Source organism: Chiloscyllium punctatum, chromosome 8, assembly GCF_047496795.1.
Source record: "Chiloscyllium punctatum isolate Juve2018m chromosome 8, sChiPun1.3, whole genome shotgun sequence".
In the NCBI taxonomy this organism is placed as follows: Eukaryota; Metazoa; Chordata; class Chondrichthyes; order Orectolobiformes; family Hemiscylliidae; genus Chiloscyllium; species Chiloscyllium punctatum.
Window position 1 is genome coordinate 72,254,131 of NC_092746.1, and position 20,826 is coordinate 72,274,956.

General features: G+C 39.9%; 1 protein-coding gene across 5 annotated transcripts in view; it reads right to left on the reverse strand.

Moving 5' to 3' along the window:
- The window catches only part of ankib1a (ankyrin repeat and IBR domain containing 1a), an 89,027-nt gene that overhangs the window by 7,100 nt on the left and 61,101 nt on the right, over window positions 1–20,826 (reverse strand). For 4 of the 5 annotated variants that reach the window (XM_072575774.1, XM_072575769.1, XM_072575770.1 and 1 more), the window contains exons 11-17: window positions 18,685–18,815; window positions 14,404–14,538; window positions 13,912–13,998; window positions 13,766–13,832; window positions 6,086–6,231; window positions 3,586–3,764; window positions 2,406–2,457 (exon numbers count right to left, since the gene is read on the reverse strand). In XM_072575774.1, the coding sequence (XP_072431875.1) occupies window positions 2,406–2,457; window positions 3,586–3,764; window positions 6,086–6,231; window positions 13,766–13,832; window positions 13,912–13,998; window positions 14,404–14,538; window positions 18,685–18,815 (797 nt within the window). Of the gene's footprint in view, window positions 1–1,975; window positions 2,007–2,405; window positions 2,458–3,585; window positions 3,765–6,085; window positions 6,232–13,765; window positions 13,833–13,911; window positions 13,999–14,403; window positions 14,539–18,684; window positions 18,816–20,826 lie in introns of all 5 variants that reach the window. The other variant, XM_072575772.1, reaches the window with a different exon arrangement.

Sequence of the window (20,826 nt, forward strand, 5' to 3'; positions counted from 1 at the left end):
ACAGACATTTCTGAGGTGTCACTGAGGGAACAATTGATGGAATATTACGTCCAATTGTGGTCTCCTTGTTATAGGAAGGATTTACCAGGATGTTACTGGGTATGGAACATTTGAGTTATAAAGAAAGGCTGAATAGGCTGGGATATTTTTCACTGAAGCATAGGATGTTGACAGGTGATCTTATAGAAGTTTATAAAATAATAAGGTATAGACAGGGTTAATGGTAGTTGTAATTTCTCTAGGATGGGGAATTTGAAGAATAGGGGCTACATATTTAAGATTAGAGGACAGAGATTTAAAAAAGACATGTCAGCCAAAGTCTTTCCAAAGTATGGTCGCGTGTGGAATGAACTTCCTGAGAAAGTGATGGATATGGGTACAATTACAACATTGGAAAGAACATTTGAGTAAGTGCATGAATACGAAAGATTTGGAGGGATATGGGCCAAAAGCAGGCAGATCTGACTAGTTTAGTTTGGGACTATGTTCAGCATGGACTGGTTGGATGAAAGGGTCAGTATCCGTGCTGTATGACTATGAGAAGAAGAAACTTCATCTTCTTTTCCTTAATCTAAAGATACAAAGGCTAATTGTAACAACCTAACTCTATGTCTGTAATCAGTTGATTTAATACAGACCAACAAGTACATCTTTGACCTTTGGGTTCATAAGACTTTGTTCCTCATGCGGTGTACCTCTTCCAATCAAATCAATGCTGCTTAGAGATACCACTTTACCCATATGCAGACTGCAATCAGTAAGGACAGGTGACACCTCCTCCACAACAATCCTCAATACCAGTGCTCTGCAAAGTTGCGCACTGAGTCCTTTATTTTACTCCTTACACACTCAGCACTGGGTGGCCAAATTCAGTTCTAACTGCATTTGTTGATGATAGTACTGCAGTAAGTCGGATCTCAACCAATGAGACAGAGTACAAGAAAGAGATAGCGAGTTTAGTGGCATTGCGTAAAGACAACAATCTCTCTCAATGTCAGCAAAACAAAAGGAGCTAGGAAGTGGAGAAGAGGATGCTCCCCTCTCTAGATCCATGATGCTGAGGTGGAAGTGGAGAAGAGTTTCAGGTTCCTAGGAGTAAATATCATCATTGATGTATCCATGTCAATCCATACAGTCAAGAAAGCACACCAACACCTCTGCTTCTTTAGAAGGCTAAGGAAATTCGGCATGTCCACAAGACTAACCAATTTTTATCATAGAAAGCATCCTATTTGGATGCATCACAGCTTGGTTTGGCAACTGCCCTGCCCAAAATGCAAGAAATTAGACAGTCGTGAACACAACCCAGTTCACCACGAAAACCAGCCTTCTTGCCACTGACTACATCTAAATTTCCTGCTCTCTCAGGAGAGCAGCCATCATCATCATGGACCTTTCCTACCCCAGTCATACTCTCTTCCACCCTCTTCCGTCAAGCAGAAGATATAAAAGTTTGAAAACACGTACCAGCAGATTTAAAAACAACTTATTTTCCAACTTATCAGATTTATGAACGGAACTCTCATATTAGAGTTGATATTTCTCTGCACCTTGTCTGCTGTAACACTAAATTCTGCATTCTGCTCTATTACCCGGATGTACTTATGTAAGGTATGACTAGTCTGATAACATGCAAAACAATACTTTTCACTGTATCTCCGTATATATGACAATAATATATATCAAAATCAAATCATATGCATTACCGTATTTTTAGTCAAAATCACCTTGAATACAAAAACGGGCAACTGAGCAGTTAAGTAACAAATATTTACCATCACTCAGTGTGAACTTGGCTGATCCTTTCACCAAAGTTTAACATAAATTTACCAGATACAACACATCCTTGTGAAGCCACTGTATATCAAAAAGGTGCAAATAACTGGAATCAAGATTAGAAGTCACTTAAAGGAGCTGTCCTGTGCAGTCATTACAGCCTAAAAAGGCTTTTAAATAGAAATCATAAAACCCTTACCTGCAGGCCTTCTATGTCTTGTCCTCCATACCTGCAGGCCGTTTTGCATAAAGAAAATAAGTAAAAAAATTATTTTTAACATACCACACCCACAAAGGGCTGACATCTGGCATATGTGGTCTTCCAGTGTCAGGCACAGAGACAGAAAGTGTGTCTGTCCCTAAATCAAGCTCAGCTTATAGGAATGGTGTCAGGCTGTAAAAATTGTGCACTGAAGTGCGAAAGCCTGACACAGAGAAAAGTATTAGTTTTAGTTGATGAGAAGTTAAAAAAAAATGCTACATTTTGAAATTAATGATAGTTAGCAGCAGAATTGGTGGTACCATTCACTATCACCTCCTATTCAGGATAGCTCCTTTAAATAAAGGTCCTCCTATAAACTCTGCACTGAAAGGGCTATGTGATATAACCGCAAGCAGTGTTTACCTACCTCTGGTGATGCAAAACCTAAATATTCCCAATCCCAGGTTCCACCAGCAAAACTGTAACAAACAATTCAAAATTCTGTCAATATGGCACTTACTTAATCTGAACTGAGTTACATGGGTAGCCAATAACAACAGTTTTTGAACTAATGACCAACATCTGTAATTCACTAACTTGCTTTGAAGTAAAAATTCAAACTTTCAATTGTTCGACAAGTATTTGTAAATTACTGTGGCACTGAGTTTATAATTCAGGGCTAACACTACAGAAGTAAGAAACATGTAATTTAACAGCACTGTGCTAATCTTAAATTTAACAGAATGTCTTTCCATTATTAAATAGTTTAAATTAAGTGGGGTGACTGAAATTTATGGTAATTTCACATTTTTCTACTTCTGTTGAAATAGAAATGAAAGAAATCCAAGCACCCAAAATACAGAGCCTTCCTAAATAAGCAAAAATGGACAAAGACTGTACCTATATTTAATCACTATATAATAGTGGTCTCGGGATTGCACCACGTGATATACCATACCAGTATTCTACATTTTTGTGCCCTTTTACAGTTTCTGCACAGAGACGAAGAGTGCAGTTTTGCTATAGCTCCCTACTGTTTAAATGAGATTTCAGCTTCACATGTTTCTCAGCAAAAAAAAAATCTATCGTGGTTTCAACCCATTCGAACAAGTGCCATGGATTCCGACTTTATGTTTCATAGATTGTGAACACCATCTGAGTTAATTCAAATATCAACAATGTATGTACATGAGATCAATGTGGTTTGCCAGGCACAGGTAAATGGTCTATAAAGTTTTAATAAACAGAAAAATAGGATGAGATAACCTGGGATTGGGCAAAATGATCTTTGTACCTATCCAAATGCAGAACTTGCATGTTTATGAATAATGAAGTCTAATTTGTAGATATAGTTTTCATGCAAGGAAAGCACTAAAATGCTAATGATTCTGATCTGCACCATTTTCAACAGCAAAAACAGTAAAATGCATGCTTAAGAAAATCCTAAATTACTGTAAATGTTGCCAAACAGAGCAAAACATGCCATTAAATTAAGAGGCTTTGCTTTAAAATAGTTAAATTCTTCATGATATTTTATCTTGGTGTATTAAATTATTCTGTATAGTAATGCAAATGGCTATTAAAGTAATGTATAACTGGGCAAGTACCTGCGTCTCTGCACTTCTGGTGAGTCCGCAGGTGCAACACCACGAGCCACTGAGGCCAAGAACTCTTGTCTTTTCTGTTGGACGAGACATGCCGCTCGGATAATTTTATGGCGAGGAGTGCGGAGGTAAGGGCGGTTTACTTTCTGAGCCAGATCTTCAGTCACCATCTCTAGGTCTGTCTGTTTGAATAGAATGGGTGTAAATTATGTTAAATTGCAACATCACCCAAATGCAACGTATTGGCACAGGAAAGTTTCGTGGATGAACAACGAGCTATTTGCTGCTGGATCTTAGATTTTCTGTATGGATAGCAAGGATTCAAAAGTGTCCTGATCCATAAAAAGGAACATGAATGAAGTGACTTTACTGGCTGAATGAAATGGTACGATTTGTAAGAATCCTGATGAGTCCATCACACTATATCAGACATTATTTCAATAAATTTTTTTTCAGTCACTAAAGTTGTAATGACCTGACATTTTACAAAAACAACAGAAAGATGTTAATGTATTGACTGGAACCAAGTCACTTGTAGATGGATCTCAAAATGAGTTCTCTGACTTGGGAGTGTCAGAGGCTGAGGGATTACCTTGTAGAGGTTTATAAATCATGAGGGGCATGGATAGGATAAATAGACACTGTCTTTTCCCTGGGTTGGGGGAGTCTAGAAGTAGCAAGCATAGCTTTAAGGTGAGAGAGACAAGATATAAAAGGGATCTAAGGAGCAACTTTTTCCATGTAGAGAGTGACGTGTGCGTGGAATGAGCTGCCTGAGGAAATGGTGAAGGCTGGTACAATTACAACATTTAAAAGGCATCTGGGCTGGGTATATGAACAGGAAGGGCTTAGAGAAATATGGGATGAGTGCTGGCAAATGGGCCTAGATTAATTTAGGATGTAGGGTTGGCATGGGCATGTTGGACCAAAGGATTTGTTTCCATGCTGTATATCTCTAGGATGCTAATTAGATTAGATTAGATTAGACTAGATTCTACACAGTGTGGAAACAGGCCCTTTGGCCCAACAAGTCCACACCGACTCTCCGAACAGTAACCCACCCAGGCCCATTTCCCTCTGTGTAATGCACCTAATGCTATGAGCAATTTAGCATGGCCAATCCACTTGACCTGCACATCTTTGGACTTTTTTTATTTACTTAATTGGTACAAGTTTCTCCCAGTCACTAATGTCAATGCTGTTGTGCTTCAGGGATCACTTCAACATGACCAGGAAGCATTTTCTCTTCTCCATCATCCAATGCTGGCCATTTTAATTTAGAAATAAAACAGCTTTAGAGACACTTTTCTGCATCTGGATACAATGCCCAGTCCACTGAAGTTAAGTTTGTGGAGTTATGCTTGATGGTGGAGTTGATAGCAAAAAGACAAAAGTGTGTTTGACATCCTCCCGAATGAGGCAGGGCTGGTGGAATTTCTTTATTGCTAATTGTCGCTGATAGAGCAGAGGATTGGCTTAAGTAAAGAATATGGTGACAACTGCTTTGTATACTGGATGACTCTTGACTCACTTTTGGAGGTTGTGGTGGTCAAACAGAGGTGGCTGCCAAAAAATTGGAGGTGCTCAACATATTTCAATGCCTCTCCTTCAATTTGGAGATGACATCAAATATTTTGCTGACTAGGCGTGGATGATGTAGCTCTGTTTCAGCAAGATTCAACTAGCGACCAAGCTTCTTGTACTGTATGCAGAATTGGAGAAAGAGTGTTTTGCAAATCTTGTGCAGAGTGGGCAATGACACTGCTGTGATCTGTATAATCATGCATGTCTACAATGGTTGGTTTAGCACTGAGCTTGAAGAACTTTCTATGTATGCAGCAATAAATCAATAGTCTTCTGGTGTGACTTAACTAATTACTCTATTGCCTGCATAACAATAGATATGGTCATGGAAGGAGTACTCAGATTTTGGTCTACCAGACTTTTACTGATACAAATCCTTTCACGTGGGGCATGAAATATCCCACAAACTGCGGTTGGTCAGAGATTGAAAACACAATGCTGAAAGTCCTCAAAAGATCAAGCAGCATGTGGAGAGAAAGTGTTATTTCAGGTCTCTGACTCTTCATCAAACTTGAGAAATTAACTCTTTTCTCTCTACAGGCACTAATTGATCTTTTGACGACTTGCAGTATTTTTTGCTTTTATTTCAAATTGCTAGCACCTGCAGTATTTTACTTTGTTTTTGCCAATAATTACAAATGGGGCCAACTCCAGCCACTTTAAAATATCATTATTTTAGCTAGTTCAGTTGGTGTGAATCCATGATGAGAAAATGTTGCCATTGCATAGTTCAAATATTGACTCAAAACCAGTGGACCTTATTGTACATAGATGAAAGCTTAGTGAAGTTAGGTAGCTTAGCATTACACAAGTTTCCTAGCACATTGTGTACTCTGTTCTATATTTATCAATACACTAATTAAAAACTTTTAGCAAATAGAAAACCTAATACTACATCATTGATTTTTGGCAAAAGTACCTGCATGAGCTCAAATATTTCTTTCTTTGTGCTTTTAGGTTCCAGAAAAAATCCATAAGGGTAGGAGCACTTCAAGATACGTCTGGTTTTCAAAAGTTCATGTACTGCTTCTTCAATAAAAGTGGTATCTGGGGACCCTCCTTCAACTGATAAGATAAAGCAAGACATATTACACAGTGAAGAATGATACTTTATTATCTACTGTTATTTTTCCAAAACAAAAAAAAAAATGAAACAGCTGGAGAAGCTGCCTCCAAGCTTCCTGGACTACCCCAAAGCATTTCAAAATGTTAAAAAAATTCCTTTTCAACCAATTAATTACTAAGTCCTGTTTCATACACAGAAAATAAGGACTGCTTAGTTCTCAGGGAAGTTACCTTCTCTAGAATGAACTTAATTCCTATCAAGTATGATCCTGGTAAAGGAGGTTTTGATATTTATTTGGAAAATACAAATTGCTCTAGATGAACAATGTAAAAAGTCACAATTATGTCACAGTGGTACTGCAGGGAGACAGGTTTTCCAAATGTTTGCCCTTGGAGGTTGCATATATGTCCAGTTTGGAGCCTCAGGGACAACATCACAAGGTTAAATCCATGTTTCCAGTATTTGCATGTATAGCAAGCTTCATAATTCTTGGTACTTAAGTTTAAGATGTATTCAATAGTGAGCCAATTATACAAGAAAACACTTTGTTCAAACCTTCATGCCCTCAATATAAACAAACTAGTCAATAAGCCCTGATTTTTGGGCTGGAGTATACAAATTCAAGCAAATGAAAGATAAATTAGACAGTCAGCTCTAGGAGAAGGATTCTGAGTAATACAAGATGGAGGACAGGAAAAATATCTGGCTGTTACAGCTGCTCCTTTCTTCAGGTATTTTAGGTGCTGGAGGCGATTTCCTCAAATTCTAGGAGCAGCAATTACTGATTTATATGCTGTTGCATTGTTTTGGAACTTTGGGGAAAAAAAACCTCAAAACAGCAGCAGTTTTAAAAGGGAGAAGGTAGACAAAGGAAATACGTGTTGCGGTCAGCGCAGGAGAGAGAGAGAGAAAGAAACTGACACTACTTTTGCTGTTTGAATTCATGTATCGCTGGACATCGGAGGGCATCACACAGAGGGTGGTACGTGTATGGAATGACCTGCCAGAGGAAGTGGTGGAGGCTGGCACAACTGCAACATTTAAGAGGCATTTGGATGGGTATACGAATAGGAAGGGTTTGGAGGGATATGGGCTGGGTGCTGGCAGGTGGGACTAGATTGGGTTGGGATATCTGGTCAGCATGGACGGGTTGGACCGAAAGGTCTGTTTCCACGCTGTACATCTCTATGACTCTATGACTAAGTTAATATTAACACAGAGTGTGGAAATAGGGAACTTCATTTTTTTAGTTTTGTTGTATTGTTTTATGTTGATTTATAAGATCTGAGGTAAACCTAATAGTGTGCATTCTTTGACACTGAGGTAACGCGAGGAGTCTCACAGAGAGCAGAATGCTTTTACTTTTGCCTATCTCAGTTTTCTCTCACAGAATTTGCCTCCATTACTACTCCCAGTTAGATCTGGTGATGCAGCACAACAAATCAATCTATCTACTAAATCAGCTCCATAACATATCTGTTCATGGCTCCAGCTCCAAGTCCCAGATTGTAACTCATGTTGCTTTGGCTACATTAACTTTCAGTCCAATCCCAGTTACAGAGATGCATACTATGGGCAGCACACTTCACTCAGTGATCTTGGATGCAAATTCTGCTGCATAGATCTTAGCAGGGCTACTGACATTTAAAGTGAATTGAGTCTGCTCTCTGACATGGCTTTCTGGGATCAATGTCGCTGGAGTCATGCTAAATTGGACGAAATTGAGCAGTGCATATAATCTTGCTAGCAGGAGACACAGACCCTTAACAAAAAAAAAAGAGATCTGGAGTCCTGACTCATTGGAGGTTGATAAACAAAAATGCACCAAGAAAATCAGATTAGATTTCTTCCTAGCAAAGATAAGCCCAATATCCACAGTAATGTTCTTAACATAGTCAAATCTGTGATTATTTCTATACGTGGATAATCCAACTGTTATGGACCAGATCGAACCCCCTCAAAAAATATATTAAAGGTAGCCAAGAAACTTTTTATTATTTTAAAGGGAAGTGACAGACGTTGCATTCTAGATGTAATTTGATTGGTCAAACTACAATATTTGAACTAAAACACACGATTCATACATTATAATTAAAATACAACAAAAGAAAGAAAGAAAGAAAGAATTGGATAACTTAAGTCTACTCGAAAACTTAAAAGAATAATTGATTATTTAAACTACTAAACAATAACTGTCTCAATATAGTAATATCCCATAAATACACCCTTGACAAAAGGCAAATTTGGTAAAATAGATAGTCTCACATGCAATTCTACAGTCCAGTATGAACAGAATCACGAGGGTATAAACATTCAGCTTTAAGACCCCAGCAACTGCGACTGAAACCTAAAACTAAAATCCTGGTTCTGTGGGAACTTGACCCTACCCATTCAGGCTGCTTCTATTGTTCCAAAAAAAAAACTGAAGGCCTTACAAACGGTTTACTCTAGTGGCTTAATAGACTGCTCTTCAGCTCTCTCTCAACCTTTCTTCACAAAAAGACAAAACACACCTCATAAAGCCGTAGTATTGTCACACAACCCATGATGAGACATTTCTATTTTCCTTCTATTCAATAATTGGAGAGACCGTAAACTTGTTATGCCAGAAAGCCAGAGTCTGAATGACAATTTCAACGTTTATAAACTCAGGACTGTGCGAAAGTCCTCTCAATCAGAATTGCAGACCATAAGGCAGCAACTTTATAAGGCAGTAAGCAACTTTAAATCTATAAGAATTTATTTTTAAGATGAGTTGTGGAGCAAATTAGCACATAGATCCACTACATTTCCATCAGCTATGTACATGTTTTTGTTCAAAAGCTTTTTGCTGGAAGGTTTGCTGCCAAGCTGAAGATATGTAAAATTAAAGAGAATCTGGTGGCACTGATGTGTATTTGGCTGAAGCATGGAAATGGTAGAGTTAACCAATTTTTATTTTGAAAGAATGGAAACTATAATTAAAAATTATGTGAACTGAGTGGAAAGGTCAATACATCACGTTGCAATGATAAAAAAGATGTGGACAGCAAGTAACCGAGAAGAACAATTAACAATGTAATAGATGCGATAGATGGATGCTGGATGAGTTTCCTGAGGAAGAGTGGGATACATTCAGGGGGGGAAGAATGCTAGAAACAAGCTTTATGATCAAATAACAGCACGACAGCAGATAAGTCTCAAGAGTTGTGTTGGAAAGTTGGTGGCTTAATATTATGTCACTGAATAAGTAAGCCTGATGCCCAGAATAACGCTCTGGAAACATGTGTTCAAATCTCATCATGGCAGCTGGCAGAATTCAAATTCAATGATTACATCTGCACAGTAAGGCTAGTTTCAGTAATGTTGTAGAAACTCATTTAAAATTCTCTGGTAATTAAACAGGTTATCCTGGCAATCTAGCCTATATGCAACTCAAGAGCCATAACAATGGGATTAGTTCTGAAATGGCATATCAAACCATTCAGCTCAAGTGCAATCAGCAACATACACCAAATTCTGGCCTTACCAGTGACACTCAGATCTCATGAAAGAATGTTTGTTTTAAAAACCTGATCTTCAGATTGGACCACTTAACTTTCTATCCAATGATGCAACGATCATTCTCCACTAAATTAATTCATACATCATTAAGCATATAAGTCTTGCTTTGATTTGCTTTTCCAAAATGTAGCACATCGCATTTACCTAAATTAAAACTCCATCTGCCACTCCTCAGTTCATTGGCCCATCTGATCATGGTCTCGTTGTAATCAGAGGTAACCTTCTTTGCTGTCCACTACACCTACGATTTTGATGTCAACTGCAAAGTTATAACTATACCTCCTATGTTCACATACAAATCATTTATATAAATGACAAAAAGTAGTGGACCCAGCACCGATCCTTGTGGCTCACCACTGGTCACAGGCCTCCAACTTGAAAAGCAACTCTCCACTACCACCCTCTGTCTTCTACCTTTGAGCCAGTTCTGTATCCAAATGGTTAGTTCTCCGTATTCCATGAGATCTAACCTTGCTAACCAGTCTCCCATGGAGAACCTTGATGAATGCCTTACTGAAGGCCAAATATATCATGTCCACTATTCTGCCCTTATCAATCCTCTTTGCTACTTCTTCAAAAAACACAATCAAGTTTGTGAGACATGACTCCCCATGCACAAAACCATGCTGACTATCCCTAATCAGTCCTTGCCTTTCTAAATACATGTACATCCTGTCCCTCAGGATTCCCTCCGACAACTTGCCCACTGGTCTATAGCCCCCTGACTTTTCCTTACCATCTTTCTTAAATAGTGGTAGCACATTAGCCAACCTCCAGTCTTCTGGCACCTCACCTGTGACTATCGATGATACAAATATCTCAGCAAGAGGCCCAGCAATCACTTCCCTAGCTTCCCACAAAGTTCTGAGGTCAGGTCCTGGGGATTTATCTACTTTTATGCATTTCAAGGCATCCAGCACCTCCAGTGCTGCAATATGGACATTTTTCAAGATGTCACCATCTATTTCCCCACCTTCTATATCTTCCATGTCTTTGTCCACAGTAAATGTTGATGCAAACTACTCTTTTAGTACCTCCCCCATCTCCTGCGGCTCCACACATAGGCTGCCTTGCTGAACTTTAAGGGGCCCAGTTGTCTCCCTAGTTACCCTTCTGCTCTTAACATATTATAAAAACGCTTTGGATTATCCTATTGGGAAGATGTTGTGAAACTTGAAAGGATTCAGAAAAGACTTACAAGGATGTTGCCAGGCTTGGAGGATTTGAGCTATAGGGAGAGATTGAACAGGCTGGGGCTGTTTTCCCTGGAGCATCGGAGGCTGAGAGCTGACCTGATAGAGATTTATAAAACCATGAGGGACATGGATTAGATAAATAGACAAAGTCTTTTGCCTCGGGCGGGGGAGTCCAGAACTAGCGAGCATAGGTTCAGTGTGAGAGGGGCAAGATTTAAAAGAGATCTAAGGGGCAATTTTTTCGCACAGGAGGGTGGTGTGTGTATGGAATGACTGCCAGAGGAAGGGGTGCAGGCTAGTACAATTGCAGCATTTAAAAGGCATTTGGACCCTCTTGTCTTTAACCCTCTTCTCATTGCACAATACCAAATCTAGGATAGCCTTTTCATTTGTTGGGTCCTGAACACAAGTCTTAAAAACCATCCTGTGCACACTTCAAAAATGTATTTGCCAACATAAGGGAAGTGGGGCAAAAGATGGCTACAACAGGTGTGTGGGATTGAGAAGGCAGCTGTGAGAGGTATGGGAAATAAAGTCTGCAATAGGTGGGAAGGGAGATTAGCAGACAGCAAATGGGGATGCAGGAAGGTTACAAATGGGGTGCGGTGCAAGAAGCAGCTGCTTGAGGGATATATAGGAAAGAATGAGGCTTTGAGGGTGTTTGAGGTGGTGGGAGAGAAAAGAGACACAATTTTACCATGTCGATAAAGAAAAACACTGTTAACTGGGCTCCAAGAAAACTTTAAATCACAGAAGGTAATGAATTCCTTGTGAACAAATGTTAAATCTCTAGTTGAAGGTTGCATACTTCAGGAGTTACTAAACTTGGAAAAATTATAGCGATTCCTATTGAAATGAACACTGCCAATTTTTAAATTTAAATCTGAGATTGCATTCTGAGCTGCAGTAGATCGAGCTGTAACTGCCTTGTTTAAAGCATCCAGCTTTACAGACATGCTTTCAGTTTTGCAGCAACATAAATACTGTAGCATCTTGGGAATGAATATTTCCTGTGTGTGTTATGGCTTAACATTTAATGGAAGGAGTGTTATTTTTGAGGATATGCATGAACTATTCCAAATCTGCTCCTGCCCAAGTCAAAAAACCCTACATATCAACACAAATACAGTATTGTTATGATGTAACATACCAGCTAATAAAATGTGACGTGAATAAAGACAACTCTCAAGAAAATTTTGAGAAGCCCTTGAAAAATTATTCTGACCACTTCTCCTCCTATTGAGCTTCCAAACTGCAATCAAACCACAAGTTAACAGAACCTCTGGAAACTGTTAAAAAAATATTGAAGACTTCAATAAGGTAAATAGATTCAATTTATTTTCAGGCAGCATCCAACGAGCAGCGAAATCGACGTTTCGGGCAAAAGCCCTTCACCAGGAACAAAGGCAGCGAGCCTGAAGCGCTGCCTTTGTTCCTGGTGAAGGGCTTTTGCCCGAAACGTTGATTTCGCTGCTCATTGGATGCTGCCTGAACTGCTGTGCTCTTCCAGCACCACTAATCCAGTATTTGATTTTCAGCATCTGCAGTCATTGTTTTTACTTCAATTTATTTTCACTCTGGCAAGTCATAAACACTAGATTAGATTAGATTACAGTGTGGAAACAGGCCCTTCGGCCCAACAAGTCCACACCGACCCGCCGAAGCGCAACCCACCCATACCCCTACATTTACCTCTTACCTAACACTACGGGCAATTTAGCATGGCCAATTCACCTGACCTGCACATCTTTGGACTGTGGGAGGAAACCGGAGCACCCGGAGGAAACCCACGCAGACACAGGGAGAACGTGCAAACTCCACACAGTCAGTCGCCTGAGGTGGGAATTGAACCCGGGTCTCTGGCGCTGTGAGGCAGCAGTGCTAGCCACTGTGCCACCCTGCCGCACACTATTCATGATAGAAATTTAAGGTGGCCACTAACTGGGTTAAGTGGAAAAAAATAGAGGGAGGAGTTTTTATTTAAGACACAGAGGATGGCTGGTTCACAAAATGACCCATCAAAAACAGAAGTGGAAGTAAAATCGTTCACAGTCTTCAACATAAACAAATATTCTTTAAAGTTCTATCATCTGCTGTAATACAAGAAGAAAGCCAAGATTAAATACAGCCTGCAGATGAGGGAGGATTAACAAAAAGAGAATATTGGATTGTAGGCTACAGATGCAAATCAAATTCCAAAATAACCCCCATTATGTGTAATCACTTTTTAAAAGAAATACTTGGGTCTCAGAATCACCAAATTGTTGTGGTGCAGAAGGCTGTCTTTCAGCCCATTGTGTCTGCACTAGATTTTGTGCTCTAAAGCAAAACACGCAGTAATTTTGGATACAGGAAACAGAGGCAACTGGAACTTATGAATTTTCCTGCAGCTCTGACTGGGGAGTGAATGACTCAAATTTGAAGTACTACACCAACAGTAGTATGCACTTGCAGTGTGACAAGTTTACATACGCAGTTTCTATTCAGTAACCACAGGAATGTCTATGACAAAAGGTCACAAAAGAGCAATAAAATGTAACAACAGGAAGCAAGTTTTCACAGGCAGGACATTGGTACTATCTAAAGACCTTGAAGAAAAAGCAAGAACAATAGTTCTTTCAGAAAGTTGCCCAGGCCTTAGGAGTCAAAATGCCTTCTGTAAAATGTTATAAAAGAAAACAACCTGCTTTGTAACTCCAGGCTGTTTTCCAAACTTCTGTATATCAGTGCACCTGCCATAAAACAATAGCACTAATCTCTTCAGAGTATATTAATTATTGGTTTTATCACCTACCTCCCTTCAGAGCTCTGCTCAGTTGTTCCATCTTTTCTTTGGCAGTTTTCAGAAGGCGTTGCTCTAACTAAAAGACAAAAAGGGCTGATTTTTATTTGATTCAAAGTTGGCAGTATTAAATGACAAATACTCCTGCCGTAACATACCTTATAACTATGCTCGTGATTTTTAAACCTTGTGTAGTAGTGCATAAATCTGTCAAGTTCCTGAAATTTCTTGTGCTTTTTCTCAGCCTGAAACAGAAGACAGATTTGCCAACTGCATATTTCTCGACAAAATAATCAATGGATATAAATACACAATATTTACTCAAAAAAGGAGGACTGAGATAAGCAGTTGTACAAATATTCTACATCAAGTCAGGAGTCAAGAGAAATTTACAAAGGGAGAAGAAATACAAGCTAAACAAGTCTACATGAGACATTTTATAAAAAGCACATTTTAGACCAGCACATTATGTTGAAAAACTATTAACATAATTTCTTCCTTCACACCAACCCAACCACCTCCGCTTTTACTTATCATACAACGAGGTTTTAAAAAAAAGCAAAAAAAGCTAAAAAGCATAGAAGACAAGAACAAACCACAAAAACCTGAAAACATCAACTTATTAATTTCACTTCCAAAAAAATGCTTACTTCAGCTGTCATTTCCTTGGACTGTTCTTCAACCTGTTGGATTACTTCATATCGAGTGCATCTATAATAGCCTCCAGTGGACGAGCTGTGCTTCTTCCATTCTTCCAAACATATCCAGCAAAAGTCATATTTGCACTGTGGAGGATGCAGACATGTTTCAGTGTGATTTGGGTAAGTTGAGTGAATAGGCAAATGCATGATAATATAGATAAATGCAAGGCTATCCACCTTTAGTAACAAAAATATTAAGGCAGATTAGCTGAATGATGATAAATTGGGAAATGGCAGGTTCATAAAGGCATGGATGTCCTTTCACACTACTCACTGAAAACATACAGTGAAGGTGGTAAATGGTATGCTGGCCTTCAAAGTGACAGGACTTCAGTACAGCAGCAGGCATATCTTGTTGCAATCTGTATAGGGCCTTGGTGAGACCACACCTGATCTGCCATGTACAATTTTGGTCTCACCTGGAAGACAATGTTTTTGCTATAGAGTGAGTGCAGTGAAGGTTGACCAGATGGATTCCATGGATGGAAAGACTGATGTACGAGGACAGGTTGAACTGGTAAGGATTATATTCCTTGGTGTTTAGGGGAAGAGGGGCTCATATTAACCTATACTTCTCTAACAGGACTCGACAGGAGAAACCCAGAAAGGATGCTTCCAATGATCAGAGAGTCCAGAACCAATCTGTCACAGTCTCAGCATACAGAGTAGGTCATTTAAGGCAAGTGAGTAGAAATTTCTGTGGAATTCTCTGCTTGAGAAAGTGTTTGAATTGAATTGAAAACATTGAATATTTTCAAGAAGGATTTAGTATAGTTCTTCAACCTAAATCTTAGGGTAAGGATAAATTATACAAGAGGGACAGGTTGCACCTTAATACGTAGGGGACCAGCATTCTGGCAGGCAGGTTTGCCACTGCAACACAGGTGTGTTGAAACTAAATAGTGGGGGGGAGGGGACAAACTGGAAATTTGAGGAAGTTAAAGGGAAAGTGAGAATAAGAGAAGTTAAGAAAGACAACAGAATCAATGGAGCAGAAAACTCAAGAAGGGATCATACAGTATGGTTAAGTGAATTAGGGATTGATAGGAAGGGTGAGGGGAGAAACAAATTAAAAATATTATATATGAATGCAGAAACATAAGAAATAAGGTGGATGAGCTTGAGGGTCAGTTGGAAATTGACAGGCATGATGTTGTGGAGATAACTGAGATGTGGCTTCAAGTGGACAGGGCCTGGGAAATGAATATTCAAGGCTATACATGCTATCGAAAGGACAGACTGACGGGCAGAGGGGATGGGTAGCCCTGATGGTGAGGAATGATATTTTGTCCCTTGCAGGGGGCGGGGGCATAGACTCAGGAGATGTAGAATCAGTATGGATAGAGCTGAGAAGTTCTAAGGGTAGGAAGACACTAAAGGGAGTTATCTACAGGCCCCCAAACAGTAGTCTGAATGTAGGGTGTAAGTTGAATAAGGAGTTGAAATTGGCCTGTCACAAAGGAATTACTACAGTTGTAATGGGGGATTTCAACATGTAGGTAGACTGGGAGAATCATGATGGCATTGGACCTCAAGAAAGGGAGTTTGTGGAGTGCCTCCGAGATGGATTCTTAGAACAGTTTGTACTGGAGCCTACCAGGGAGAAGGCAATTCCAGATCTGGTGTTGTGCAACAAACCGGATTTGATCAGGGACCTCAAAGTAAAGGAGCCATAAGGAGGTAGTGACCATAATATGATCAATTTTAATCTGCAATTTGAGAGGGAGAAGGGAGAATCAGCAGTCAGTATTGCAGTTGAACAAAGGGAACTATGGAGCTATGATGGAGGAGCTGGCCAAAGTTCAATGGTTCAATACCCTAGCAGGGATGGCAGTGGAACAACTAATGGCAGGTATTTCTGGAGACAATGCAGAAGGTGCAGGATCGATTTTTTCCAAAGAGGAAGAAATCTTCCTAAGGAGAGGCAGGGGCAGCCGTGGCTGATGAGGGAAGTTAAGGACTGTATAAAGTTAAAAAAGAAGAAGCATAACATAGCAAAGATAAGTGGGAAGCCGGAGGATTGGGAAACTTTTAAACGGCAACAGAGGATAACTAAAAAGGCAATACACAGAGGAAAACAATGAGGTATAAAGGCACACTGGTCAAAAATATAAAGGAGGGTAGTAAAACCTTTTTTTAAGGCATGTGAAAAGAAAAAAAAGTTGAGTTGAAATGGGCTTATGAAAACAGAAATGGATGAATTTATTATGGGGAACAAGGAAATGGCATTAGAGTTGAATAGGTACTTTGGATCTGTCTTCACTGGGGAAGCTACAAGCCATCTCCCAGATGTAATAGTGGCTGGAGGACCTAGGGTAATGGATGAACTGAAGAGAATTTATATTAGGCAGGAAATGGTGTTGGATAAACTGTTAGGTCTGAAGGCTAATAAATCCCCGGGACCTGATGGTCTGCATCCTAGGGTACTTCAGGAGGTGGCTCTAGAAATCGTGGACGCACTGGTAATCCCGCATTGGTAATCATTTTCTAATGTTCTATAGGATTCAGGAACAGTTTCTGCAGATTGGAAGGTGACTAATGTTGTCCCACATTTCGAGAAAGGAGGAAGGGAGAAAACAGGGAATTATAGACTGGTTAGCCTGACGTCAGTGGTGGGAAAGATGCTGGGGTAATTATAAAAGATGAAATTATGACTCATTTGGATAGCAGTAACAGGATAGGTCAATCAGCATGGATTTACAAAGGGGAAATCGTGCTTGACTAATCTTCTGGAATTTTTTGAGGATGTAACTATGAAGATGGACAAGGGAGAACCAGTGGATGTAGTGTACCTGGACTTTCAGAAAGGCTTTGATAAAGTCCCACATATGAGATTAGTGAGTAAAATTAGGGCACACGGTATTGGGGGCAAAATGCTGACATGAATTGAAAATTGGCTGGCTGACACGAAGTAAAGAGTTGTGATAAATAGGCCCTTTTCGGAATGGCAGGCAGTGACCAGTGGGATACCACAAGGTTTGGTGCTGGGACCGCAGCTGGAATGCTCTGCCCCAGAAGGCAGTGGAGACCAAGTCTCTGGATACTGTCAAGAAAGAGATGGAGAGAGCTCTTAAGGATAGTGGAACCAAGGGTTATAGGGATAAGGCAGGAACAGGATACTGATTATGGATGATCAGCCATGATCATAATGAATGGTGGTGCTGGCGAGAAGGGCCAAATGGCCTACTCCTGCACCTATTGTCTATAAAGGGATCAAAAGATATGGAGAGAAAGTGGGAACAGGGTATGAAGTTGACTGATCAGGCATGATCATATTGAATGGTGTAGCAAGCTTGAGGCGCCAAATGGCCTGCTCCTCCTCCTATTTGTTATGTTTTTAGGGTTCTCTAACATTGGATGCCAATATTAAGGTCCACAATTCAAACAGTTCACTTTTAAAGTACACTTCTTTCTTAAAATTATGATAATTTTATTGGGATATATTTCAATATAACTGCATAGAATAAATGATATATTGAAAGATAACATAACTCAATCATGATGACTGTGTCCACACAAAAGTATTTTATGGTCGCTAAACAGGTCTCATTATACGGTCAATAATAATGTTAGCTTAGCTAAGGGTATCCAAAAATTTCTGCATTCCCAGGTAAGTATAGGAAAGGCCATCGAACTATGATCCTATTCTCCAACATACTGTTGCATCAAGGACAGATGCCCACTAAGTTTAGGAAGATGTATTCCAGAATCTGTTCACAGCCTATTTGGAACTTGATGAATTTGAGAGTCTGTAACAGTGTTAAACCCCAAGAGACAGTATGTAAAGTAAAAGTCACAAATACTAAGAAATGCAATTACTTAAGTCTTCTATACTTGGAATAAAAAATGGAGGTAGCAGTATTTCTGAAAACAAAGCGAAGTGACAGCAAAAGAAGATAAAAACAGTGAGTACAACCTTTTTTCTGGACAAGGTTAATGAGCATTAGATGCCAGAAATTAGGAAGGATTTGCTTATTTGTCTAATTATGTTAATTATTCCTGCTGCAAAATGTTAATGTTAGGAACCGGTGCTTCAAATTAAATATAACATGACAATTGTACCTCACCAAATAGATTACAGAAATACATAATTCCACAATAAACCCGGGTATCATCATTTATATAATAGTGTTAATATATCACAAATTTGCTCCATACACAATTAGTAAAACATTGATTTCAAGTAGTTTAGCAATCTCTCTCTCTGGATAGTCAGTTTACAATACTCACCTTGGCACATTGCATGTGATTACAGCCCTCATTCTTTTGAATTGGAGATTTGCAGTTGGCGCATGGTTTAGAGTTCGACAGCAACCAAAGACAATTGGCAGCATCTTCAAAAGCTTCATTTACACCAGCAACTGTTAGCATTACAGAAGATGGTGAACTGGTTTTATTTTGCTATCAACTTAAATTATTTCCAACCACTTTAAAAATTCAACATTGTGAAAAGCTACAAATTACACATATTGCTTTCTTTACAGGCAATGTTCAATGTGCATTGCTTTAGCGGTCAAGTACACAGGCTTGTTTCCCAATTTCAATTATACTGTCATGGAAAAGTGACAGAAAGCACACAGGAATGATTACTTTCGAATTCACACAGACGATTGTCATGTGTTTGCTGAGCTTGCAACATTGACAGACGTTTGGCAACAAGTTAGTTCCAATCAACAAAAACAAATTGTTTGAGAAACTTAGCAGGTCTGGCAGCATCTGTGGAGTAAAATCAAAGTTAATGTTTGGAGGTGAGTGACCCTTCTTCAGGAAAAGGTGGTCTATATGCTGAGGATGGGGCAGGGGCTTTGCAAACACCTACATTCCACTGGCAACAATGACCCCAAGCTTCCAGTTGCCTGCCACTTCAACACACCACTGCTTCCTGGCCAATAATTCCATCTCAGGCCTACTGCAATACTGCAGGAAGACAGTGCAAACTGGAAAAATAGCATTTGTTTTGCCTGCTTTAGGACCCTGCAGCCTTCAGGATGAGTTCTAGAACCTCAAAACTTCCCTCAATGCCCTTTACCCATCCCTATATCTTAGGCCCTGTCATGACATGGGCTGCTTTCAGCACAACCAACCAATTTTCACTACTTTATGGTTCCAGTTATCAGCTTTTCTTTGTTCCTAGCTTACCTTTATCCACCCTTTGCCTGTCTAAGTGTCTTTTTCTCCCTCTGGGCTTTATCTCCACCTATTTGCTTACTCCCCACCTTCACCTCACCCACTACTCCATTGACCCAGCACTGTCCCCAGCATGTGAACCACCTCGTGCTAGCTACTAACAGTTCTGGAGAAGGATCACTGCACCTGAAATATTAACTCTGTTTTCTCTCCACACATAGAATCATAGAGATGTACAGCATGGAAACAGACCCTTTGGTCCAACCCGTCCACACCGACCAGATATCCCAACCCAATCTAGTCCCACCTGCCAGCACCCGGCCCATATCCATCCAAACCCTTCCTATCCATATAACCCATCCAAATGCCTCTTAAGTGTTGCAATTGTACCAACCTCCACCACATCCTCTGGCAGCTCATTCCATACATGTAAAAAGTTGCCCCATAGGTTTTCTGTGTGAAAACATTGCCCCTTAGGTCTCTTTTATATCTTTTCCCCTCTCACCCTAAACCTATGCCCTCTAGTTCTGGACTCCCCGACCCCAGGGAAAAGACTTTGTCTATTTACCCTCTCCATGCCCCTGTTTTATAAACTTCTATAAGGTCACCCCTCAGCCTCTGTCACTCCAGGGAAAAGAGTCCTAGCCTCTCCTAGTCAACCTCTCCCTATAGCTCAAATCTTCCAAGCCTGGCAACATCCTTTTCTGAACCCTTTCAAGCTTTACAACATTTTTCCAATAGGAAGGAGACCAGAATTGCACGCAATATTCCAACGTTGGCCTAACCAATGTCTTGTACAGCTGCAACATGACCTCCCAACTCCTGTACTCAGTAGTCTGACCAATAAAAGAAAGCATACCAAACGCCTTCTTCACGATCCTATCTACCTGCCACTCTACTTTCAAGGAGATATGAATCTGCACTCCAAGGTCTCTTTGTTCAGCAACACTCCCTAGGACCTTACCATTCAGTGTATAAGTCCTACTAAGATTTGTCTTTTCCAAAATACAGCACCTCGCATTTATCTGAATTAAACTCCATCTGCCACTTCTCAGCCCATTGGCCCATCTGGTCAAGATCCTGTTGTAATCTGAGGTAACCCTCTTCGCTGTCCACCTCACCTCCAATTTTGGTGTCATCTGCAAACTTACTAACTTATGCTTGCATCCAAATCATTTATGTAAATGTCAAAAAGTAGAGGACCCAGCACCGATCTTTATGGCACTCCACTGGTCACAGGCCTCC